Below are 27046 nucleotides of genomic sequence, written 5' to 3' on the forward strand. Positions count from 1 at the left end.
AATTAATTCCTTAGTTTAAATTTCTACAAGTGGAAATTGCTGATTGAAAACAAATATTTTAAGTTTTTATCCATACCATCAACTTGTTTTCTGGTATAGCTACAAGGATTGACATTCTTATCAGCAGTGGGTTTTAACTTTTTGTCCATAATAATGGAGAAAAGGAGTGTTCCTTGTTAAATTTGCATTTCTCATTTCTATTTATTTATAGTGCAGTGTTTTCCTGTCTTTATGGTGATGTGTCATCTCTGCAGGCCTCATAGTGAGCTTTCTGCTAAGGCATTCATCCTGTTGATTCTGCTGTGTAAGAGATTTGCATATATGAAGGCCATATCTTTTGTCATGTGGCCATTTTTTTTTTCTAGTTTTTCACTTGTGGTTAATCTTCTTCATTGAGTTTTTTTGTTTGTTTTTAAAAATATATATTTTTATTGATTTTAGAAAGAGAAAGAGAAAGGTATAGAAAGATAGAAGCAGAGATGAGAGAGAAACATCAATTGGCTGACTTCTACATACCCCCTACTGGGGATTGAGCCTGCAACCTGGGCATGTGCCCTGACCAGGAATCGACTGTCACCTCCTGGTTCATGGGCCAACACTCAACCACTGAGCCACACCAGCCAGGCTCTAACATACAGTTTTAATGTTCAGGTAGTAAAATCTCTTCCTTTTCTCCATTTCCCTCAGATCCTTCAGTAGAATGCATCTCCTTCTCTAACAGAATCACTTCCAACAATCTAGCACCACTTGCCGCTCAGTTTGGCCAATCCATCCACTGCCCATCCTATGCGCTAGTGCAGTGCCTCCCAAGTATTTCCATGATGTGCACATGAAAGATGAAACATCTGTACAGGACACAGGGGTGAGTGGTCAGGCTGTCTCAGACCTCCACAGGAGGCCGAGGGGATCAAGGCCTCAGTCCGCTCTAGCCCACTTTGGGCACAGCCCACTGCTGTGGACCCCGGGGAAGGAGATACTCCCAGTCCTCACACTCCTCGGTGACTCTAGAGATGCAGGAACCCAGGTTGCCAGAGTGGAAAACAGTAAGAATTCTGCTGGAGCCCAGGCACACCCCCGGGGCAGAGACTTTGAACAGCAATCACAGGGGGACTGCTTCAGGAACAGGTGATATTTTTGTGGATCTTGAATAAATGGGTGGGGTTTTAACCAGGAAGTGAGCAAGGCAAGAGGGAGGAAGGGGAGGAAGCAAGATGGCGGCGATATAGGCAGACGTGTCCCAGGTCTTGTCCCGGAGCAAACGGAGTAAGCAGCTGAAACTAATAACACCCACCCCGAATTGGCAAATTTACTCAGCTGGTGAGACGGCTTGCAGCCTGGAAGGGCAGACCTCCCCTGGAAAGGTTAAAAACCAGGGATCTGGGCAGGAAAGTCTGCCAGACCTGAGCCCAGAGGGTCGGAGGGAGACCGCATGGCAGACAGCCGCGTCTCTTGGGACAGACACAGACCCTGACCAGGGTAAGGAGTTCCGCGGGTTTGCTGGCGCCAGGAGATTTGAGATTTGGATTTTGTGATTGCGGAGAACTGAGACTAAAGGGGGCATCCTGAGGAACTGATCAGACCATGCAGTGCCCATAAGAGAGGAGCGTTTCCCAGACCATGCAGTGCTGGTAAGAGGAGCGTTTCCCAGACCGGTAAGAGAGGAGCGTTTCCGCGGCCGGCCGGCGTTTGTCTGTTTCTTTGTTTTCACTGAACCCTGCTCATAGGACAGTTCGGATACAGACACTCACCTGTGCTGAAGAGAGGGTGAAGGTGCAGACGAGGGGAATCTGGGGAGAGGCTGAGGAAAGAGGGGGAGCCGGAGGAGGTGGCAGCGAATTGAGTGCTGAGACACCCCTGGGCCCAGGACTGGGGCAGCCATTCCTCCAGAGGGTGGAACTCCTCCCCCCAGCCCCCCAGGCAAGGAGCACAGCCACACCCAGATTCCACCCTGTATGAGATAAAGGACTAAAACAAGCTGATTAGTCCCTGGGAGTTACCAGGGTCTGGCCTATAGAGGGATTTTCAGTCCCACCAACAACACAGAGCAGGGTAAGGATTAAAAAAGGATAGAGAAGCTGTATAGCCTCAGAGGCCAACCCAAAAACACTGCCACCCAGAGGTTGAGCCACAAACTGACTCTTAGGGGAATACAAATTAAGGCAGACTGGATCACAAATACGGCCTGCTTTAAAATCAGGACTGTGATTTACAACACGGAGGAACAGTGTAATGCAGGCAAACTCAACACTCTCCTAAATACCTGGCAGGACTAAGGCGAACCAGGCTGAAGAGTAGAAGAACCGAAAGACCATCACTACTGCAAATTTTTTCTTTTTCTTTTTCTTTTTAATTTTTTCACCTTTTTACTAAGAAACCAATTTTTTTTTTCTCTTTTTCTTCTTTTTCCATCACCTGATTTTACCCTTTCAATTACCACATTTTTATTTTTAACCAGTATTATTACTCCTACCATTTTACCATTTTTTAAAGTGCCATTTTATTTTCTCTTTATTTTCTTTTGGGATTAGTGTTCTCCATTCTATTTTCATCGTTCCTTTAGCATTAATTTTCCCTATCTCAATTCCACCTCTTTGCTAAAACCCTCTTCCTTACTTTTCCCCTTTTGGTGTCCTGTTTCTCTTACCCTATTCCTGCTCCAGACTTTCCCAATTCCCTCTTTTTACCCCCTGTCTAATTCCACCCTACTTATATATCCTATTTCCAATCTACTGCTCTAAATCCTTATACACCTATTCTTTATCCTTCTTCACTTTCCAACCATTTTTTTTCTCTCTTATCTTTCTATTGTTTTCTTGATTGTTGAATATATTGGGCTTTTTTTTTTTTTTTTTTTTTTTTTTAATTTGTTTGTTTGTTTTGTTTTGTGTTTTTTCTTCTTTTTTAGGACTGGTTGTGAGGTTGTTTTTCTTTTTCTTTTTCTTTTTCTTTTTTTTTTCTGCTGGTTTTTCCCTTCCCTCCCCCACCCCACCCCAGTTATTTTTGTGCTTCTGTTTTCCCTTACCCCTCTGGATATTATTGGTGGTTTGTAGTTTGCATTCATCTCCAGGGATCTGTTGCTGGAATTTGTTGAGATTAGTGGCAGTTCTATTGGAGTTTGCTCCTCATACGGGGAGTCTCTTCCCCACTTCTACTTCATTCTCTTTTTTCGCTCTCTTTTTTTCCCCCCTCTTTTTTCCCAATTCTATTTTTGCACTCCTTTTTTGTTTGTTTTTTTCTTATTTTTCTTTTCTGTTCTCTCTTTTATCTTCTTCTCTTCTTTCTCCCTTATCCCCTAATTCTCTTAATTCGGGTGGTCACCTTTATTTGGAGTTATTAATATTGTGAATATACTTGTGTTCAGTGCCTGGTACGTTGTGCCTTGCTCTGTTGTATTTTGTGCCTTTAAATCAACGCAGCAGATCCAAGCAACAGCAGCCCCCTGATCACCGCAGCCTCCTGATCACCGCAGCCTCCTGATCACCACACCCTCTGTCTGTGGAACAGCAACTGTACGTGAAGCCTCCCCCCACCAGCCAGAAGAGCCAACACAGCTGTGAACAACACCCACCAGAGGAGCTGCTGCCAACTGGAAAGCAGCTGCTACCGCAACCGTCTGAGCAGCAACCACAACCCAAGGAGCCCCTGCCACCCAGGGAGCAGCCACTGAACACCTCAACATCTACATATGTCAGCGAGATCAAACATGGGTAGGCAAAGAAACCCCCAAAGGAAAGAAAAGGAGGACTCGCCAGAAAAGCAGCTAAGTGAGACAGAGATATGCAACATGACGGAAAAAGAATTCAGAATAAGGTTCCTAGAGTACATGCACCACATGTTCAAGAAGCAAGAAGAAACAGATGAAAAACTCAACTACTTATGCAAGAAGCTAGAAGAAACAGATGAAAAAATCAACAACTTAAGTAAGTCCCAAGAAGAAATGAAGAGTGACATAGCTTCAATAAAAAACTCCATTGAAAGTATCAACAGTAGACTGGGAGAAGCGGAGGACCGAATTAGTGAATTAGAAGACAAGGAAGCAAAACACACTCAAACTGTACGGCAAATGGAGAAAAAAATTAAAAGACAGGAGGAGAGCCTAAGGGAGCTTTGGGACAACATGAAACGAAACAACATACGAATAATAGGGGTGCCAGAACAACAGAAAGATGAACATGGATTAGAAAACCTATTCGAAGAAATAATATCAGAAAACTTCCCTGAGATGGGGAAGAAAAAAGTCACACAAGCCCAGAGAGTCCCAAACAAGGTGAACCCGAAAAGACCCACACCAAGACACATCATAATTACCATGGCAAATGTTCAGGATAAAGAGAGAATCTTACAGGCTGCAAGAGAGAGACGGAAAGTAACATACAAGGGATCTCCCATTAGATTATCAAATGATTTCTCAACAGAAACACATCAGGCCAGAAAAGAATGGACGGAAATCTACAAAGTGATGCAAAGCAAAGGACTGAATCCAAGAATACTCTATCCAGCAAGGCTATCATTCAAAATTGAAGGGGAAATAAGAAGCTTCACAGACAAAAAAGGGCTAAGGGAGTTTATCACCACCAAGCCAGCCATGCAAGAAATGCTAAAGGGACTGGTGTAAAAAGAAGAAATATCAAGCTCAGAAAGAAAACAGCCACACACACACACACAAAAAGAAATGGCTACAAACAAATACCTTTCAATAATAACTTTAAATGTAAATGGACTAAATGCTCCAACCAAAAGACATCGAGTGGCTGAATGGATAAAAAAACATGACCCATACATCTGCTGTCTACAAGAGACCCACCTCATTAGAAGGGACTCACACAGACTGAAAGTGAAGGGATGGAAAAATATCTTTCACGCAAATGGAAAGGAAAAGAAAGCTGGGGTAGCAATACTTATATCTGACAAAGTACATCTCAAAGTGAAGGCCATAACCAGAGATAAGGAAGGCCACTTCATAATACTAAAGGGATCAATACAACAAGAAGATATAACCCTGGTAAACATATATGCACCCAATGCAGGAGCACCCACATACATAAGAAAACTTCTGGAAGATATCAGGGGAGAGATCGACAACAATACAATCATAGTAGGGGACTTTAATACACCACTGACATCACTGGATAAATCCGCTAGACAAAAACTCAGCAAAGAAACAGCAATCCTAAATGACTCACTAGATCAGATGGACTTAATTGACATCTTCAGAACACTTCACCCCACAGCTGCGGAATATACATTCCTCTCAGGTGCTCATGGGACATATTCAAAAATAGACCACATATTGGGTCACAAGCAAAGTCTCCACAAATTCAAGAAGATTGAAATCATAAAAAGCTTCTTCACAGACCACGATGGCATAATGTTAGAAATAAACTACAATAAAAACAACCCAAAATACTCAAACACTTGGAAGCTGAATAGCATGTTATTAAATATTGATTGGGTTACCGATGACATCAAAGAAGAAATTAAAAACATCCTGGACACTAATGACAATGAAAACACAACAATCCAAAACCTCTGGGACACAATGAAAGCAGTCCTGAGAGGGAAGTTTATAGCTCTACAGGCCTATCTCAAAAAACAAGAAAAAATGGTAGTCAATCATCTAACTCTACAACTCAAAGAATTAGAAAGAGAGCAACAAGAAAACCCCAGAGTGAGCAGAAGGAAGGAGATAATAAAGATTAGAGCAGAAATCAATGAAATAGAGACCAAAAAAACAATACAGAAAATCAATGAAACCAAGAGCTGGTTCTTTGAAAGGATAAACAAGATTGACAAACCCCTAGCCAGGCTCACCAAGAAGCAAAGAGAGAGGTCCCAAATAAACCAAATCAGAAATGATAGAGGCGAAATAACAACAGACCCCACAGAAATACAAATGATTGTTAAACAATACTACGAGCAACTCTACTCCAACAAACTGGACAACCTGGAGGAAATGGACAAATTCCTAGAAAAATACAACATTCCAAAACTCAATCAGGAAGAATCTAAAAACCTCAATAGGCCAATAACTATGGAAGAAATTGAAGCAGTCATCAGAAAGCTTCCAGCAAACAAAAGCCCAGGGCCAGACGGCTTCACAGGGGAGTTCTACCAAACATTCAAGGAAGAACTAAAACCTACCCTCCTCAGACTACTACAAAAAATTCAAGAGGAAGGAACGCTTCCAAGCTCATTCTATGAAGCCAGCATCACCCTAATACCAAAACCAGGTAAAGACATCACAATGAAAGAGAATTACAGGCCAATATCCCTCATGAACATAGATGCCAAAATCCTCAACAAAATCTTAGCAAATCGGATCCAGCAGTACATCAGAAGGATCATACACCATGACCAAGTAGGATTCATCCCAGAGATGCAAGGATGGTACAACATCCGTAAATCAATAAATGTGATACATCACATAAACAAATTGAAAGAAAAAAACCACATGGTCATATCAATTGATGCAGAAAAAGCATTCGACAAAATCCAACACCCATTTTTGATAAAAACTCTCAGAAAGGTGGGAATAGAAGGATCATACCTCAACATAATAAAAGCCATATATGACAGGCCCACAGCCAACATCATACTCAATGGACAAAAACTAACACCATTTCCCCTAAGAACAGGAACAAGACAGGGATGCCCACTCTCACCACTCCTGTTCAACATAGTACTGGAAGTATTAGCCATTGCAATTAGGCAAGAAGAAGGAATAAAAGGCATCCAAATTGGAAAAGAGGAAGTAAAACTGTCCTTATTTGCAGATGACATGATATTATACATACAAAACCCTAGAGACTCCATCAAAAAGCTACTAGACTTAATACATGAATTTGGCAATGTAGCAGGATACAAAATTAACCCCAAGAAATCTGAGGCATTTCTATACACCAACAGTGAACTTTCAGAAAGGGAGATCAGAAAAACAATCCCATTTACCATCGCACCAAAAAAATTAAGATACCTAGGAATAAACTTAACTAAAGAGGTTAAAGACCTCTACTCAGAAAACTACAGGACGTTGAAAAAAGAGATAGAGGAAGACATAAACAGATGGAAGAACATACCATGTTCTTGGATTGGTAGAATCAACATCATTAAAATGTCCATACTACCCAAAGCAATCTATACATTCAACGCACTTCCCATTAAAATACCAATGGCCTTCTTCAAAGATCTAGAACGAACTCTCCAAAAATTCATCTGGAATAAAAAAAGACCCCGAATAGCTGCAACGATCCTGAGAAAGAACAAAGTAGGTGGGATCTCAATGCCAGATATCAAGCTGTATTACAAAGCCACTGTTCTCAAAACTGCCTGGTACTGGCACAAGAACAGACATATAGATCAGTGGAATAGAATAGAGAGTCCAGAAATTAGCCCGAACCAATATGCTCAATTAATTTTTGACAAAGGAGGCATGAACATACAATGGAGCCAAGATAGTCTCTTCAATAAATGGTGTTGGGAAAATTGGACAGACATATGCAAGAAAATGAAACTAGACCACCAACTTACACCATACACAAGAATAAACTCAAAATGGATAAAGGACTTAAATGTACGACAGGAAACCATAAAAATTCTAGAAGAATACAAAGGCAACAAAATCTCAGACATATGCCAAAACAATTTCTTCACTGATACAGCTCCTAGGGCAGTTGAAACTAAAGAGAAACTGAACAAATGGGACTACATCAAAATAAAAAGCTTCTGCACAGCAAAAGAAACCATCAACAAAACAACAAGAAAACCCACCTCGTGGGAAAACATATTTGCCAACGTCATATCTGATAAGGGCTTAATCTCCAAAATTTATAGGGAACTCATACAACTTAACAAAAAGAAGATAAACAATCCAATCAAAAAATGGGCAAAGGATCTAAATAGACACCTTTCAAAAGAGGACATTCAGAAAGCCAAGAGACATATGAAAACATGCTCAAAGTCACTAATCATCCGAGAGATGCAAATCAAAACAACAATGAGGTACCATCTCACACCTGTCAGAATGGCCATCATCAACAAATCAACAAACGACAAGTGCTGGAGAGGATGTGGAGAAAAAGGAACACTTGTGCACTGCTGGTGGGAATGCAGACTGGTGCAGCCACTATGGAAGGCAGTATGGAGGCTCCTCAAAAAATTGGAAATGGAACTCCCATTTGACCCTGTGATCCCACTACTAGGAATATATCCCAAGAAACCAGAAACACCTATCAGAAAGGATATATGCACCCAGATGTTCATAGCAGCACAATTCACCATAGCTAAGATCTGGAAACAGCCTAAGTGCCCATCAGTAGATGAATGGATTAGAAAACTGTGGTACATCTACACGATGGAATACTATGCTGCTGTTAAAAAGAAGGAACTCCTACCATTTGCAACATCATGGATGGAACTGGAGAGCATTATGCTAAGTGAAACAAGCCAGTCAATGAAGGAAAAATACCACATGATCTCACTCATTCATGGATAATAAAGACCATTACAAACTTTTGAACAATAATAGATACAGAGGCAGAGCTGCCTCAAACTGATTGTCAAACTGCAGTGGGAAGGCCAGAGAGAGTTGGGGGGCAGGAGGGAGGGGAGTAAGAGATCAACCGAAGGACTTGTATGCATGCATATAAGCATAACTAATGGACATAAGACACTGGGGGGTAAGGGAGGGTAGTGGTTTGTCAAGGGCGGGGGGGGGGGGGGGGAAAGGATACTTATGTAATACCCTTTGTAATACTTTAAGAGGAAAATAAAAGGATACTTATGTAATACCCTTTGTAATACTTTAAGAGGAAAATAAAAAAAAAAAAAAATAAAAAAAAAATAAAAAAAAAGAGGGAGGAAGGATTTCTATGCAGTGAGAATGGTTCAAACAAAGCAAAGACCATCTCCCCAGGTGACCCACTCGGCACAGCTGGGAGAAGGTGGAGACGCATACAGTTTGGCGTCTTGTTGACGCAGCATGTTCTCCACTGATTCGTACTGACAAATGCACTTTCTCTGGAGGAGACTTTGGCGCCGTGATGACCTTATCATACAGCACATATTATAAAGCACACAGTTAGATAGAAACCCCACTAACTTTCTGATAAAACACTCACAATACCACTGCCCCTCCTGGGCATGCCGCAGAAGTGGTGGGGCTGCCAGGGATGGGGGATGAGGAGATTTGGAGCTCTCATAGCTAAGCTGCTTTCCAGGCACCTTCAGTTCATGTGAAAAACATTTCTCCACCAGCTCAGAGTCTTTATTCCCAGTTCTAGGTAATACATGGCTCCCATTCAAATCAACGATGAAAAGCGCCAAGTCCATTCCACTTAGAAGAGTCCATCTCGGAGATCTTGGAGACCAGAGGACTCCCTGGAATCTCCAAAGGCCATGCAGAGGCTGTTGGGGGATTGATCCACTCCAAGCCCTTCTTACCTATACCTGGAGGGTCACAGCCCCTGTGCCCTCCCTCTGGCTCCAACCACACCTCATCCTGGCCCTTTAAGACCTATTAGGAGAAGTATTCATGCTTCTAGCATCAACTAGTAACACTGCAGGAATTTGTAAATGCAGTGCAGTGAACATCTATATTATAAAAGGCCAGTGGCCATAATGCCATAACGACCAAACAACCAGTCACCAGGAGGTGCATGGAGCACCTCTCGGTCCCTCCCCCCCAGCCCCCGAGCCGCTTTCGGCAGTGGGACAGGGCTCACGGCGCGGCGGGTCTGGGTCTCGTGCAATTTCACGCGCTGGGCCTCTAGTGTATTCTAAAGAATCAGAACTCCCGCTAGCTTCCTGAATAATATAAAAGTCCAAGTGAAGAAGACCAAGGGATCAGGGAAGGTTAAAAAGAAGTTAATTATTTATAGCAACACTGAAAGCTCCATTTCCACATACAACATATTCATCTTTGGAGAATGTCCCACTTGGGACTCATAAAACCACAAAGATAAGACCAACCAAGCCCAGCCTCTTAGTGGGCACTTCCCGGGATGGCTTTGCAGTATCAGATGGCATACAAGGAAAAAACAATGACTCTCTCGGGAAAATGACATGAGCTTTGGAAGACAAGGAACCAGGAAACCGCAGCGTCTGTTATACTGTGCACAACTCGAGCCTCTGAAAAGGCCACAGTCACTGCGATTCATTCATTCTTCACTAAGCGGTGATTACAGTCCGTGCCAGAAACACTAGAGATCATCAGAGAGCTCATTTCCTTCCAAGCATCCGTTTCCTGTGGTCATTTTTGCCTTTCCCAAAATGCGTTTTCAGTCCAAGCTGCTTCCGTAAACCCCTCTGTGAGGCTCTCCCATAACGTGACCGCTGTCGCCCCATAGTTTTCAAATCCCCCTCTTCCTGCAGCTCTTTCTGAACCCCCAGCTTTCTCCAGGTGGACGTGCCCACACCTCCCAGCCCCTCCCAAAATTCCGTACAATCTCTCATCACAAATGCATGCAGGCCTTTTGTTTAGCCACATGAGGTTACCAATATTCAAAGGTTTTTGACTTACACAGTGGCAACCTCATGATTGAGCCTAACATTTCAGATGGTCTTTATTTACTTTAAGTCCAAGTCAGGGACTGCATTTTAATTGTGTTCCCCGCCCCGCCGCCCCCCCCCGCCCACACACACACACACACAAAGCTGTGCCAGTACTTGTTTAAGACACTCAAGAAATTGTGGGGCGGGGGGGGAGGGGGGGGGAAGGTTGGCATCATTAACCAATTAGAATCCACAAACCTTTTAAAAGCGTGAACAAGCACGACAATGGCATTCTAAAAACAGGAGCGCTCACCTGTGCCACCTGACAGGCCGTCACAGCCACTGGCACTGGTTCTGCCCTTCACCTCTGCTGGGGCAAGGAACCTGCTCATCATTATAAGCACATCTTCTGGATCTCCCACGCTCAAGTCTTACGATGAACAAAATGTTCCCAGACAAACGCTTCCTTGCCTGACTGGTAACTGGTTTGGTGAGACATCTCCTGGAGGAACAGGAAGGCAAGCCGAAACGCTGCTGCACGGGACTGCGGGTACCACGGACATGGGGTCACCTACCCTGTTCAATGGGCGATGCGGGCGTGTGTGAGACAGAGGCAGATGGGAACAGATGCCAACGTTCACTCCTGCTAAGGCAAGAACGGCAGTGGTTGCTCACACAGATCTGGTGTCTACGTACGAAAGCACCGTGTGGAATCCGGAGAGCTAGAAATCTGGAGAGCCGTCAAGCTTTAAAGCTCCCCTTGCTAAAAGGTACCGTGTATACGTGCCCATGCGCGTGCACATAAGCCCATGTGTGCATACGAGCACGTGTGCGTAGCTCTAAAGGGTTCTGCAGGTTAGGGGAGAGAGAAGAAATCACAGGATGGCGATGTTACTCAGAGCAGAGACACGTTCTGGGACACAGCTCTGAACATCACTGTCGGGCACACCTTGCACTCACAGGACCCTTACAGCCCCGCTGGCATGGTGCCGCCGTCGCCCACATGACGGAGACGAGGTTCCACCCCTCGCGCACGCTCCTGGGGCTGGAGAGTGACAAAGGGACACACTGGAATTTGAACCTGGCGTTCCGCTCTGAGTCGTGTTGCTCATCACCACACAGGCACCTCGTGCTGCTCAGCTAGGGAGACTCAGTTATACTAGGAAACGATTCAGGCAGTCAGGTTGGTGATAGAGGGTCTCCATTTCCACACAGGTCAACCCCATCCCAGCCCTCAAACGAAGACATGGCAGGGTCACTGGGGCCTGGAAGCCGACCACTGCCGGGCTCTGAGTGGTTACGGGCAGTTAATGTGCAGCCATGCTGAGCACTGAAAGACTAGCTCACCTTCCAGCCATAAAAGCTAATGATAAATGGGATCTGGACCCTCCAAGTCAGTGGTTCTCAACCTCGGCTGCACATTAGAATCACCTGGGAATCTTTTTAAAATCCTGATTTCTGGGCAGCCAAGGTTGAGAACCACTGCTCGAAGTCGTCCTCTCGCCGAGGAGGAAGCGTGCCTCCTTTCTAAGTCCTTTTCCCAGAGCAGAAGCCACAGGCCTGGGGCAGCATCTTCCCAGCGGCCCTCTCCTCCCTTCGCTCTCCCAAGAAGTGACCATCTCACTACCCACTTTATTCCTCACGTGGGTACATATCAGAGAACCGGAACTGCACCTGGGCAGTAAGTAAGAAAACTTGTTGGAAAGATGAGGTGCTCCCATCACAGGAAGACAAACAAAGTTTTAGGTTTCAGCCTCTCGTTTGCAAACCATCACTGACCAGGGAAGTGACAAAAATCAAGTTTTAAACCTGCAAAACTAAACACAGATGCTGGGGGCGGGGGGTGGGGTGGAGGTGGGGGTGGGGGGAAGCGACCACACTGGAATTCAACCTCCCAGCCAGCCAAGTTCAAATAGCCAACCATGTTTACAAGTGCAAGAGTCTGTCAGCAGAATTGTGGCTCAGAACCGCTGGGTCCGGGGACATTTACAAGTTCTCCCACAGGAGCACACATGAGAATGCCAGACATCCAGCTGTGACCCTTAGCCATGCACACCTGTAACAGGATGGAAACCCTGGACACAGCCCTGAGAGGGTGGCCAGGGGACGGCAGCACAGTCTTAGCTGTGCCCAACAAGTCCAACAGGGTGGGCTGATTATGGCGAATGCCAGCCTAGGGCCAGGCCGAGAAAGCTGCATATTTAGAACACAAGGAAGTGTTATCAGAGTGACTCAGTGGTTGAGCGATGACCTATGAACCAGGAGGTCATGGTTCAATTCCTGATCAGGGCTCATGCTCGGGTTGTGGGCTCCATCCCCAGTAGGGGGGTGTGCTGGAGGCAGCCGATCAATGATTCTCTCTCATCCTTGATGTTTCTATCTCTCTCTCCCTCTCCCTTCCTCTCTGAAATCAATAAAAATGTATTTTTTTTAAGTGCCCAGATGAGTCCTGACTGGTTTGGCTCAGTGGATAGAGCGTTGGCCTAAGGACTGAAGGGTCCCGGGTTCGATTCTGGTCAAGGGCATGTACCTTGGTTGCGGGCACATCCCCAGTAGGGGTTGTGCAGGAGGCGGCTGATCGCTGTTTCTCTCTCATCGATGTTTCTAACTCTCTATCCTTCTCCCTTCCTCTCTGTAAAAAAATCAATAAAATATATTTAAAAAAATAAAAAATAAATAAAGTGCCCAGATGAACCTCTAGCTGTTGGCTCAGATCCACGCCTTCCCCTTCGGTAGTCAGTGACAGTGTTGCCTTGTCTAGTGAAAATGGTACTTGTGGAGTTAGTTTGCGGGAAAATGGCAACACATAATTAAATGCAGGCAACACTAAAAACGGGGAGCCATCACTTCCTTCCATTAAGAAATGCATGCGAACCCTCAGATTAGCCAGAAACAAGGAGAAAAGCATCCCCAGGCGAGGATGAAGGGGTCAGACTGAGCTTTGAGGAGCGTGGTCCTCTCCCCACGGTGTGTGCTACTCATTCTGTCATTAGGGCGTGGGTCACTGATTTGGTGACTGGCAAAAGCTTCCGCACCCTCTCAATACGACAGCACAACACATTTAAACAAAAGCTCTTGTGTTTTTGAAAAGTGAAGCAAAGGCTGGGAGTAGTTCCCTTTAGGGGCACAGTGTTTCGTTTGAAACCTAAATAGACATTTCTCATGATCTCTCACTGGAGCCAACCTCATTTAAAAATGTTAATTGAAATAAGCACCAGAAAGGCAAATGAACAAACATTTTGAGATGTCCTCACCTAGGTGCGTCAGCTAGCAGCTGCCTGAACTCGGTTTGCCCGCCCCCAGCATGTGACCAGTGAAGCTGTGTGTCCACTGTTCTCCCAGATCTAAAACCCATCCGCCTCCAACAAAGACCAGAATAGCTAAGAACAAGGCTTTTGGGTCCGATTAGTAGCAAGAGCTTCCAGATCAAAATAAAGTTTAAAACCGGCCTCTACCTGTAGCTGTCCCCTCTAGTTGATCTTGAACAAGCCTGATGACGTCAGATACATCAATCTGATGGTCACTTTCTTCCGTTTGGGCCTCATTGGATCCTCGCGGGAAAGAACAATCCTTGCTTCCCGTTTTCTTGCACAGGATAAATCTCCAACAGTCAAACATCGGTCTGTAGGGTGGAAAACAAATTTTAAAAGGAAAACGAGGTCACGCTGCCAATACACATCCGAGTTATTTCTTTGAACAAAGCCCAAATAACTAGATACAGCCTTTAGCAAAGTTTATTCTGAAATGGATATAGTATGTTTAAAATTAAATTCATTCTTGCCCTGGCCAGTCTGGCTCAGTGGTTGAGTGCTGACCCATGCACCAATAAGTCACCGGTTCATTTCCCAGTAGGGGTGTGCAGGAGGCAGCCCATCAATGTTTTTCTCTCATATTTGATGTTTTTTTCTCTCTCTCTCTCTCTCTTTCTCTCTCTCTCTCTCTCTCTTTCTCTCCTTTCCTTTCCCATCCTCTCTCTCTAAAGTCATTAACAACATATTTCTAAAATATTAAATTCATTCTTTTCCAAAGAATATCTATCAATGTTCAGTTTACCAAGCAAGCTTCTTTTATAATATTGAAGTGAAATAAAGGGTTACATAAACAAAAATTTACTTCTGCTGTTTAAGAGAAAGCAAAACCTAGATTTTTTTCCCCTTGACATTTAGGCTCTAGTTTCAAGGATATAAAAACCCCTGGTTCTCCTGGTTTCAATGTCACAGTCTATTTCACTAAACTGGCGAACTTTCAAAACCATGCCGACGGCTTATTCAGGTTACTTAAGAACATTTTAAATCCTCTAAGTAAAGAATGTCCTCAGCGTTCCAGAACAAACAGTAAAATCTTATTCCTCCAGTGAAAATTTGGCAGAGAAACATAAATCAGGTTGTTTTAGAAGCAATCTTGAATTTAAAGAGACAACTAGTAACTATATCTCAAACAGAAGCCATCTGAAATCCTTTGCTGGGCAAACAATTCACCTTTATTAGGTAATTACTAACTACACTTCTTCAGACGTAGTGTTTTAGAATATTTATGGTTCATTACTATTTCCTCCTGTTGGCTTCATACTGGCAGGGTCCCTTCTTTAAGAATAAAGGCGTAAATAATTGGACTTGAATAAATTTGACTTGTGGCTCCACAATCTCACCTTTTATTTTACTGTTTTACATTCTGCTTTATCCACTTCCGGTTTACTTTAGTCCCTGCCTCAAGGACCCCCCAGGGAAACCCTTCCTGCCTCTTGCAGGAGAACGCTGGGAGATTAGAGACTGTGGCCTGCCCATGGCCACTGTTCTGCATCAGTCCGTGGAGGACGCCCTGCTGTCCCAGACAGGCCCTGGTCACTCCGTCCAACAAGGTTCCCCCAGGTCCCTGGCCACAGGATGGCCGCTTGCGCTCAGCGAGGCTCGCAGGTCTGGCCACCCTCTGGACACATAGGAAGCTTCATAAGCTCCCCCAATGCCGGCCGGCCTTGAGGGAGGAGGGGTTCCTATATGCCGCCTACGTGACAACTGCAACAGAGTCTCAGTGATCATTCCAGAGAGGAAGGAGCCACCACAAGACCGGGGGGAGGTGGGGACACACAGTTCAGATCCCAAACACTTTGGGGTGTCACCAATTCCACACCTGTCCCTAACAAGAAGATATCACGTTTCTCCCACCCCCTCCTCTTCCTGCCAAAACACAGTTCCCTTGGGCTTCACTGCCTGTCCTGTAAGATCCGCCCGCTCCTTTGTTTTTATTAATGCTGCTGGTGGTCAATAACTTGTTTGTTACCCATATGCATCGTTCGTGTCTCTTGTCCAGGAATGTCTTCCAGATCCTTATAACCTTGTTCCTTAAACGTCTTTGCACAACACCACCACCAGGAACCTTCACCGTGAAAATGAGAGGAGATGAGCCACATGCCACACCCACTCTCCTCTGGCAGGAACTCGTGCCTCAGCATTTGTCACTTGTCCTTGGTCCTTGCTTCATCTTTCAGAGAAGATCAGACCATACCTGGTGCTCCAGGAAGGGCACAGACTGTCAAGCACAGCCAAAGACTTCCCATTGCTTAAATCTAGGTTTGACATTAAAGAAGAGGAAAAGGCCCTAGCTGGTTTGGCTCAGTGGATAGAGCAGGGGTGGGCAACCCCTGGCACGCATGCCAAACATGGCATGCCAGTAACTTTTGCTGGCACGTGAAACCCTCTCTTATACTCTTCCATTTACAATTTTTTTCTTAATATCGACTTTTTTTTTAATATATATTTTATTGATTTTTTACAGAGGGGAAGGGAGAGGGATAGAGAGCTAGAAACATCGATGAGAAAGAAACATCGATCAGCTGCCTCCTGCACACCCCCTACTGGGGACGTACCTGCAACCAAGGTACATGCCCTTGACCAGAATCGAACCTGGGACCCTTCAGTCCACAGGCCGACGCTCTATCCACTGAGCCAAACCGGTTAGGGCAATATCGACTTTTTTATTTTTCAGATAAATTCAGTGTAGGTGCATCTTAGATAAATAAATAATTTTACATAACAAGTTATCTTAAAGACCAAAGACATGGATTGACGAGAGAGGGGAAAAGCAATTTCTATGCCTCTGCCTTAACTCTCCCTGCCTTCCTAGATCTGACCAGTGTTTTGGTTTTATCCACATATGCTTGTGAATCTTTGTTCTCAGTGATGAATTTTGTTAAGTCTCGTAATAGGAGTAGCCTGACGAATGAAAGTAGTAGCTCCTGCATATTTCTGAAGGTCACGAAATATGAACCTGATGTAAAATCTCTGTCATCAGTGATGCAACAGCAAAAGTCCCACTGATAATATCAAACGGAGTCATAAAGTTTTCTGTCGGACTATCAGTGTACATGAGTACATTAAAAAATAGCCGAAACCGGTTTGGCTCTGTGGATAGAGCATCGGCCTGCGGACTGAAAGGTCACAGCTTCGATTCCAGTCAAGGGCATGTACCTGGGTTGCAGGCACATCCCCAGTGGGAGATGTGCAGGAGGCAGCTGATCGATGTTTCTCTCTCATCGATGTTTCTAACTCTCTATCTCTCTCCCTTCCTCTCTGTAAAAAATCAATAAAATATATTTTAAAAATGAATAAATAAATAAATGTATTTTTCATCATCATATACTGTGTTTTTGTCGCTCAAATAAATTTTATTATTTCTTCAAGGTTCTTCACATACGTACACCTTAAGAGATATCAAGTAGGTGTAACATGTTCTCAAAAAATTAGGAATGGCACGCAGAAGAATTTTGAGTCAGAGATTTTGCTGGTTTTGGCACGCACTCACAAAAAGGTTGCCCATCCCTGGGAAAGAGTGTCAGCCTGTGGACTGAAGGGTCCTGGGTTCGATTCTGGTCAAGGGCACATGCCCGGGTTGCGGGCTTGATCCCCAGAAGGGGCGTGCAGGAAGCAGCCAATTAATGATTCTCTCTCATCATTGATGTTTCTAGCTCTTTCTCCCTCTTTCTTCCTCTCTGAAATCAATAAAAATATATTTTTTTAAAAAAAGAGGAAGAGTTCTCTGATTTAAAACAATAACAAGAGAAAATACTGATTTGTCCTGTTTTCTTCTAGATCAGCAGTTCTCAACCTGTGGGTCACCACCTGTGGGTCGGGACCCCTTTGGGGGTCGAACGACCCTTTCACAGGGGTCGCCTAAGACCATCGGGAAACACATATATAATTACATATTGTTTTTGTGATTAATCACTATGTTTTAATTATGTTCAATTTGTAACAATGAAAATATATCCTGCATATCAGATATTTACATTCCGATTCATAACAGTAGCAGAATTACAGTAATGAAGTAGCAAGGAAAATCATTTTATGGTTGGGGGTCACCATAAAATTGGTGCAACTGTATTAAAAAGTTGCGGCATTAGGAAGGTTGAGAACCACAGTTCTAGATTCTATTGGGAGAATTTCAAACACCAGCAGGCTGATGGTGATCTTAAACCTGCAGAAGGACCAAGAAAAGGCTCTTCTGTGCCCACTGCCCAGGATCTCCCCCAGGTCCCGAGAGAGCTGTCCATAATCTGAGCCCTTCTAGCAACCCAAGAAAGGTTCCGGCTGTTTCTGTCCTCCATTCGGCAAGATTTTACAAGTATCAGTGTTCACTCGGTCTCAAGATAGGATTGAGAAGATCCAAGGTTTGGTTTTAATTTAGTTTGTTCTGAAAAACAGAACAAACGCGCCCTTCACCTGACTTGCTGGGGAGGCCATCCCCCACTGGGCCAGGACAAGGTCCAGAAGGCCTCCCCTCCCTGGCAGGCCAGCCTGGGCACCTGAGACTGCTGGGTTTTGCTGAGGACAGCTGGTGCCCAGGGCCTGGGGAGGGCGGGGCTTCTGCCCAAGGTTCCCGCCTCCCACTAGGATTTTTATTTTTCAGCTGTTTGGGACAACAGTATTCCCAAGAGTCAAGAATGTCATGCTCAAAACAACCCTGAAACACACAGGCAGACACAGGCACAGTGGGTTTTCCACAGCTCCTGTAACCCTGGGAGCCCAGAGCACAAGTCCAGGTGTCAGACCAACCTCGTCTGTCATTGACATCTGTTCGCTTTAACAACTTCAAGACTGGCATAACCACAGAGCAGCAAACCGTGGCCATGCCCTTCGGGTGTTCTGTGTCCGACTGAAAAACAGCCATGCTAAGCCACTCGGACTGTGGTAAAATGACAGTAGGCCCAAGGCTGGTCTTTGTCTCTCTCTAGAGCAGTGGTTCTCAACCTTCCTAATGCCATGAACCTTTAATACAGTTCCTCATGTTGTGGCGACTCCCAACCATAAAATTATTTTCGTTGCTACTTCATCACTGTAATTTTGCTACTGTTATGAATCGTAATGTAAATATCTGATATGCAGGATGTATTTTCATTGTTACAAATTGAACATAAAGCATAGTGATTAATCACAAAAACAATATGTAATTATATATGTGTTTTCCGATGGTCTTAGGCGACCCCTGTGAAAGGGTCGTTCGACCCCCAAAGGGGTCGCGACCCACAGGTTGAGAACCGCTGCTCTAGAGCCTAGGCGTTTCCCACACAGCACACAGGTGAGAACTCGGTCACCGGGTAGCCGGGACTTGGCCAGGCACAGTGGGAGATCCAGGTCAACTAGCTTCATCGGCTCGTCTACCTGCCCCGCCGACATCCCAGCATCCCCGTGTGGTCCCCTGGGTGCTCAGGGCACAGACATCAGGGCAGCCCCCACCCTCAAGGAGCACGAGTCCTGGGAGAGCCGGTCTGTACCTGGACCACAGTCCCATGCACACAGACAGGCCGACATCCCGGCTCAGTGGTGCTTCTGCTCACGGCGCAGTCACAGGGCTCTTGGGAGAGTTTGATGAAGGGAGGCCTGGGGGCTGTTCCACCAGGGCCCACACTCGCACTAACAGGGAGCAATTGCATCCGTGTGAGAATCTGACTCTGCCTGCTCCAGCTGCTTCTTAATTGAAGCAGGAACACTAGAAAAATGCATTTAAAATGGAAATACCCCAACCGGCTGCATTGGTGGCACTCGTAACAAATGCATTCTCAGTTAAGAGTTGCCCATATTGAGAAACCAAGATGGCGGCATAGGTAAACACGGGAGTTTGCTGCCTCGAACAACCACTTCAAAAATACAACTAAAAGACGGAACAGACATCATCCAGAACCACAGGAAAGCTGGCTGAGTGGATGTTCTACAACTAGGAGGAAAGAGAAAAGCATACCGAGGCTCAGAGGAGGCGCAGTGCTGAAGTAAAATACTAAGGTTCGGAGTGCATGTGGAGCGGGCTGGAGGCTGAGGGCGCGGTTGTTTTCAATCGGGAGGGAGTCTCAGGCTCTGAGCTCCAGTTCCGGGCGAGTCTCTAAGGACCCAGACTCATACGCGAGAAGCGGGACTGTCTGGCATCGCTCAGAACCCTAGGGCAGCTTTCTCTCCGTGGGGCTTGCAGCGACTACTGGGACACTGAGAAGCAGAGCCTCTGAGGGCAAGACTGAGAGCAGCCATAATTGCTAACCCCGCCCTGTTGATCCCGTGGGACCCGCCCCGCCCAAGCCCTGCAGGGAGGCTTTTGCTGGATAGCCTCAGGCAAAGGCTAGATTAGCACCTCCCTAGAGATCCAGGAGCCAGGAAGCCCAGAGGTCAGAGTGGGACCATCCAGCTTTAAGCTCCGTGGAACCATAAAAGACACACTCAGGAGGCAGACTCAGTGAGCACCAAAGCCCCACCGAAGCAAGTCTAGCCCCAGAGGGGTGTCTCCAGCACAGAAGTTCTCCCACCGCAGACACAGCTGATTCTCACAGCCAATTGACCTGGAGGTCAATTCCTCACAGTGATAACTACAACAATCAAGGCTCAACCACAACAAGACTGTGCACAAAGCCCACAAGGGGGTGCACCAAGAGTGTCTACCTTAGGTAATTGGGACACTTAGCACAGAAAGGCACTCTATCGACACAGCGAAGCATAAAAAAATGCCGAGACAAAGAAACAGGACACAAACGACAGAATTGGAGGAAAGCAAACTGTTGGATATAGAGTTCAAAACCACACTTTTAAGATCTTTAAAGAACTGTTTAGAAGCCCTTGAAAAGACTGGTAAGACCGCCGATAAATGTAGTGAGATCCTCAAGAAATCTAATGAGACCCTCGATGTTGTGATAAAGGACCAACTAGAAATTAAGCATACACTGACTGAAATAAAGAATATTATACAGACTCCCAACAGCAGACCAGAGGGTCGCAAGGATCAAGTCAAAGATTTGAAATACGAAGAAGCAAAAAACACCCAACCAGAAAAGCAAAATGAAAAAAGAATCCGAAAATATGAAGATAGTGTAAGGAGCCTCTGGGACAGCTTCAAGCGTACCAACATCCGAATTATAGGGGTGCCAGAAGATGAGAGAGAGCAAGATATTGAAAACCTATTTGAAGAAATAATGACAGAAAACTTCCCCTACCTGGTGAAAGGAATAGACTTCCAAGTCCAGGAAGCGCAGAGAACCCCAAACAAAAGGAATCCAAAGAGGACCACACCAAGACACATCATAATTAAAATGCCAAGAGCAAAAGACAAAGAGAGAATCCTAAAAGCAGCAAGAGAAAGAAAATCAGTTACCTACAAGGGAGTACCCATACGACTGTCAGCTGATTTCTCAACAGAAACTTTGCAGGCCAGAAGGGAATGGCAAGAAATATTCAAAGTGTTGAATACCAAGAACCTACAACCAAGACTACTTTATCCAGCAAAGCTATCATTCAGAAGTGAAGGCCAGATAAAGAGCTTCACAGATAAGAAAAAGCTAAAGGAGTTCATCACCACCAAACCAATATTATATGAAATGCTGAAAGGTATCCTGTAAGAAGAGGAAGAAGAAGAAAAAGGTAAAGATACAAATTATGAACAACAAATACACATCTATCAACAAGTGAATCTAAAAATCAAGTGAATAAATAATCTGATGAACTGGTGATTGTAATAGAATCAGGGACATAGAAAGAGAATGGACTGACTATTCTTGGGGGTGGCGGAGAAAGGGGTGTGGGGGTGAGTGAAGAGATTAGACAACAATCGTGCACCTATGGATGAGGACAGTGGGTGGGGAGTGAGGGCAGAGGGTGGGGTTGGAACTGGGTGGAGGGGAGTTATGGTGGGAAAAAAGAGTAACTAATGTAATAATCTGAACAATAAAGATTTAATAAAAAAAAAAAAAAAGAGTTGCCCATATTAACAATGTAGTCTTGCCATTCACAAAAAAAAGGAAGAGTTGAAGGTGAGGGGGGAGGCCAGTGTCCAGATGTGAGGGGTCCAGCTGCTTTCCCTGCACCCCCTTACCTGTCATCTCCTCCTCCCCACTGCTCCATCTCCTCCATCTATCTCCATCTTCACCCCCACCCCCTCTCTTCACCCCCTCACTCAGGTCCCACCTTGCACACCCCCTTCGTGTGGACAGGAGCAGGGCCTTTCCCGCAGGAGTCAGTCCGGCCCTGCATGCTTTCTCTAACCTTAATTCTGACTAAGTTGACAAGGGGGAAGGGAGACACTGCGATTTGTTAAATGCTTGCCAGCTGGTACTCTCGTTGGCATCCACATCACCACTTTCTTATTACATTTGTTCAGAGTTTTATCTTTGTTTCAATTTAGTAAAGTGGAACCTCATTTCTCAAACGTCTCCCATCTCGAACAATTTGCTTCTCAACCTGACAGCCCTTTCATGCTGATACCTGTATGAGGAGTCATGCATCTCTCAGGTGGCAAACAAGAAGAGAATATGAGTCCATCACCACTGTTAAAATCTCGGGATATTGTGCTATGGATATGTTCGTGTGTGTTTTTGCTTTTGTTGCTGCTTATAATTATTGTAAAATTTTCATTTTTTATTGTACATTTCCTTTTTTGTTGAATTTTCATTTTTGTTTCATGTCTTTTTGTTTTTAAAGTGTTTATTTATAGATTAAATAGTACAAGAGACATATGCTGTATATAAGAAACATTAAAACAGGGAATCATTTGGGGTTCTGGAACAGATTAATTCGATTTACATTATTTCTAATGGGAAAAAATGATTCTGTTTCCGAACAGCCTTCCGGAACAAACTGAGTTGGGAAATGAGGTGCCACTGTAATTTGAATAATACTCTTCACTCTCTCAAGAGGTTGGGCCGAATGGCCCCCAACTGGGAGTTACAGCCAGCAAACATGTCACCTGGCAATCCCAAGGCTGGCTGCCTGGGGCAGGCTCTGCAAGATGGAGACTCGGTCTCTCCACGCCCCCTCCATGCAGAAAACCCAGAAAACCCTCTCCCCTCTGGGTCCCGTTTCACCAACTCATCCTCCTCTCCACCCATCGGGGGCTGCAGGACAGGACCGTCCCCTGTCCCCAGAGGTACGAGGAGAGGGCGGTGGTCCCTTCCAGAGGCAGTTGATCCGAGGAGGCTGGAGCAGAACTCAGAACTCGGGAAGAGATACTAGGAGGTTCTGGGCAGGGCTTGGGTTTCCTGCGGATTCTGGAGCTGACGAGTGCTGCCATGATGTTTGATGAGTCACACTCAGGATAGGCCCCTGACCACAAAGTCAAGCTGTCCAGCCCTCCCGATGTCCAAGGGCTTCATGGTAACCATGGAGTGTCTGGTAGCCTGTCATGGGCTGGAGTTCTGAAAGTTTTAGTGGAGGAAGCCAGGAGGAAGCATGGTTATGTGGCTGTCCCAAAGGGAAAGTGCTACAGACAGGCGATGCCAGCTCAAAGCCCACGAGGACACCACAAGCACCAGGGCAGTCCTCGAGGGGCTGCTGTCCTTCAGGGGGTGCTGTGTGGGCCTCTCCCAGCCCCCTCAACACCTGCACAGCCAAACCCCACCCAGTTCCCCGCAGCCTCCTCGGTAATGCAGGCGCTCAGCCCAAAGCAGTTCTTGCTGCAGGTGTTTTGGCGAAGACACTCCCACCCCCTCCTCCACGGCCCTCTTCAAGGGAGAAAAGTCACTGCCACCACCAGGCCTGCTTCAGGTGCGGGCTCCAGGCCACCTCGGCCAGGCTCGGAGGGCTCGGGGCCCAGGAGCCCGCATGCTAAGAAGCAGCCTCTGAGACTGCAGGGAGCCGCAGGCCTCTCTCCCCTGAAGATCACTAGGAAAACAAACCTGCGTGTCCTCCGAGCTCAGCCCAGAGTCTCCCTGTTCTCAGGAGCTAACAAAAGGGTGAAATGGAGTGAATTTAAGAGAAAAAAAGCTTTACCCAGAACATGACATGTCTCACACGACTGTTACTATTACACTTCTAACTAAGACTTCACCAGGAGCCTCTCACAATCCTACCACATCAACTAACGAGGGGGCCAGATGCTGTCAATCAGAAACATTCTTGAGGATACTACAGTCTCCTCCGCTTCAATTTCAGGCTCCCCCCATGGTATAAAAGGCAACTAAATATGTAACCCAGAGGCAGAGACCTCTCCTTTTGGCCTGACTGTAATTTCACTGCGAGTCACCAAGATGCTGCCTTTTCCGGGTAAATGTCCAGATCTGATGTAAAGTCTTCAACCTCCGGAAGGGAGCATGTCAACTAGAAAGCTGATGTTGGCCCACCTGGTTATGACATGAGTGCTATAAAGCCCAGCGGTGAAGGGAGGAGGGTTTCACACAGCGATGTTCTCCCTGCACTGCGCCCTGCAGCCCCAGCACCTTCATAAGGTAGATTACTGCCCCCCTCCTTGCTGTTCTTGCAGGTCTCTTCTAAGAAAACTTTGCCTCTACCATGCTTAAAAAAGTAAAAAATAGCCCTAACTGGATTGGCTCGGTGGATAGAGCGTCGTCCTGCGGATTCAAGGGTCCCAGGTTCGATTCCAGTCAAGGACATGTACCTTGGTTGCGGGCACATCCCCAGTAGGGGGTGTGCAGGAGGCAGCTGATTGATGTTTCTCTCTCATCGATGTTTCTAACTCTCTATCCCTCTCCCTTCCTCTCTGTAAAAAATCAATAAAATGTCTATAAAAAATAAAAAGAGTCGCTCCAGAAATTGGGAGTATGTAACACAAAGAGAGTGTAACTAAGCCTCCAGGGCCCCAAGCCCACCCTCTCCGCTGCAAGCCCCTGGGTGCAGTTCTCTACAGCAGCCCTTCACACCCATCACTTGCTTTCACAATTCTGTGAGGCAGCCAGGGGAGGCATCACCCCCATTTCACATAGAGCAAAACCGAGGTTCACAGAGGCGTTGGTGTTCCTGACCAGCACTGCACCGGGAGTGTTGGCCATCTCTGCCCAGGCAGGTCCCTGCCCAGACTGTGAAGTCAGGGCTTGGGAGGGGGCTGCAGGGCCCACAGTCTGAGGAGCTGAAAATCGAAGGGGATCCTAAAATAGAGCCTAAAACCCTCTCTTCCTCTGGGTCCCGTTTCACCAACTCATCCTCCTCTCCACCTACCGAGGGCTGCAGGGCAGGACCGTCCCCTGTCCCCAGAGGTGTGAGGGGAGGGCGGGGGTCCCTTCCAGCGGCAGCTGATCCGAGAAGCCTGGAGCAGAACTCAGAACTCGGGACATGTCGGTCTGAGAACTCAGGTCTCAAAACCAGCTTTGGGCCAGCCAGTGCATCGATTTGCATATTAGAAGACCCTCCAGTCAGTGTGAGGGCTCCTCAAAGGGTCCCCACCCCACCCCCACACTTACCGGCCAAGTGGGGTCTCCTGCCTGCACGAGGGGTGGGCTGCAGGCACTCCACCAACAGCAGCCTCTGGGGCTGAACTTCTATTTTTGTGGCTCAGCCCTGCCACTTGGTGGCCAGGCATCCTGGGGCCTCCCACGGCCATCCCCTGCACATCCTGCCTGTGAGCTCACGGTCACCTTAACCCCTTCCTTGGCCAGGGCTCACGTGCGGTCTGTTAGGGGCAACACCAGGCCACCTGTCCCTGGGCAGGGATGTTTCCAGTAAAGTTCAGACTGCAGTTGCTCTAGAAAAAGGTCTCCTCCAGGTTCCTCCCCACCCCCTACCCTCCACCGGGGTCCTATTTAAGTGTTTAGTGCTACACAGGAGCCAATGGGGAGACGGGGAGACGTTAAAAACGTGGTGAGAATAGTCTGGGAGCTGAATGAGAAAATGACACTCTCTTTTTTAAACTGCAGGAGTCCTCTTTTCCTTACCCCTTTGAAAGGCAAAGCAGCTAGACTTCCGGCCAAGGTCCTTTCCACCGCTGAGCTGGGGGACCGCTGGCCCAGAGGAGCGCTGGCCAGACAACACCCATCCACGCTGCCCTGTCCCCACACCTGTCCCCCCAACGGATGCTCCGCAGGCAGGGGAGCTTGCGGTGTGGCTCTAGGTGTGAGGGAACCTCCGAAGGACAGGCCCCTTTGGATGACACCTGCCGGGTCGGGGAGAGGATCTCCTGCCCACGACCATGGAGAGGGTACCTGTGCAAGTGGAGCCGCGCGAGGACGCCCTGGATCCGAGCTCCCAGGCAGGGATCCTGGGGCTCCCGGAGGCCAGACGCCCGCGGCGGCGGGGGTTTAGGAGGGAATAGTCCGAGCCCGCTCAGACCCCGGTCCCTTCGCCTCCCGGATACCCTGTCCCCGCCACCTCCTCCTGCCACTCTCCACGCCCCACCCCCGCCCCCCGCACACCTTGCCCAGCCGTGGGACCGTCCGCTCAGCTGTCTGCGTTCTCCGTCCTCCAAGCCCACAGGTGCCAGCGCGCCAACACCAGGCTCCCTCGGGCGCTGGCCAGGGGAGCAGGGGGAGGGGCAAGGGGAGGAGAGAGGGAGGAGGAGGGAAAGGCAGAGGAAAAAGTGGGAGAGGGCCGGAGAGAGAAGGGACGGGGGAGGAGAAAAAGAGGGAAGGGAGGGGGAAGGGAAGGGGCAGGAGGGTAGGGCTTGGGGGAGAGGCCGCTGAGAGGTGGGCGACGGGACGAGGTGGCGGGAGGAGGGCAGGAGAAGGGAGGAGGGGAAGGAGGAAAGGGAGGAGTCGGGGGAGGGAGGGAGGCCGCGGGCCGGAGGAGGGGGAGAGGGCAGGGGGAAGGGGTTAAAGTTTGGGAGAGGGCACGGACGGGCGGGGGAAGGAGGGAGGTGGGAGGGCCAGGCAGGGGGAGGGGCGGAGTAAAGGGCAGGTGGGGGAGGAGTCGGGCAGGGACGGAGTCAGGAGGAGTTGAGCCCAGGGAGCCGTGACAGAGCCGGGAGGGGGAGGGGAAGACCCCCACAGGTCAGCCAGGAGCAATAGGGCTGGGGTCCTGCCTCTACGCCTGGGGTCACTCCCCGGATCAGACCGCAGAGACATAGGCTGGACTTGGGGGTCAGACCGGGATCCCCTGGGCCCCACCGCACGTCCCGGGCTCACCTGCACAACGGGGTCCCACCAGCTCCCTCGATGGACCGGGCCAGACTCGGCCAGAAGGGAGATGGTGAGTCCTCTCTGAAGCCCGCTGCGCGGGGACCCCCGTGGGCCGCAATCCTCCCTGAGCGCCGCGACCTCCCGGAGGAGGAGCCCGCGCTGCGCCCTCGAGGGGGCAGGGCCCGGGCCACCTGGCGGGCCATCCTGGGGTGGGAGGAGGCTGTGCTGCCCGTAGCAGGTCAAAACCCAGGA

General features: G+C 47.2%; 1 protein-coding gene across 2 annotated transcripts in view; it reads right to left on the reverse strand.

Annotated features, from left to right (window-relative positions):
- The window catches only part of MCF2L (MCF.2 cell line derived transforming sequence like), a 187848-nt gene extending 161531 nt beyond the window's left edge, over positions 1–26317 (reverse strand). Inside the window, exons 1-2 of one of the 2 annotated variants that reach the window (XM_070408569.1) lie at positions 26093–26317; positions 13944–14110 (exon numbers count right to left, since the gene is read on the reverse strand). In XM_070408569.1, the coding sequence (XP_070264670.1) occupies positions 13944–14106 (163 nt within the window). In that variant the 5' untranslated portion in view covers positions 14107–14110; positions 26093–26317. The remainder of the gene's footprint in view (positions 1–13943; positions 14111–26092) is intronic. The other variant, XM_070408570.1, reaches the window with a different exon arrangement.
- Positions 26318–27046: the final 729 nt, after the last annotated feature.

Source organism: Myotis yumanensis, unplaced genomic scaffold (assembly GCF_028538775.1).
Source record: "Myotis yumanensis isolate MYYU_CA2020_CCGP unplaced genomic scaffold, mMyoYum1.0.hap1 SCAF_3, whole genome shotgun sequence".
NCBI lineage: Eukaryota > Metazoa > Chordata > Mammalia > Chiroptera > Vespertilionidae > Myotis > Myotis yumanensis.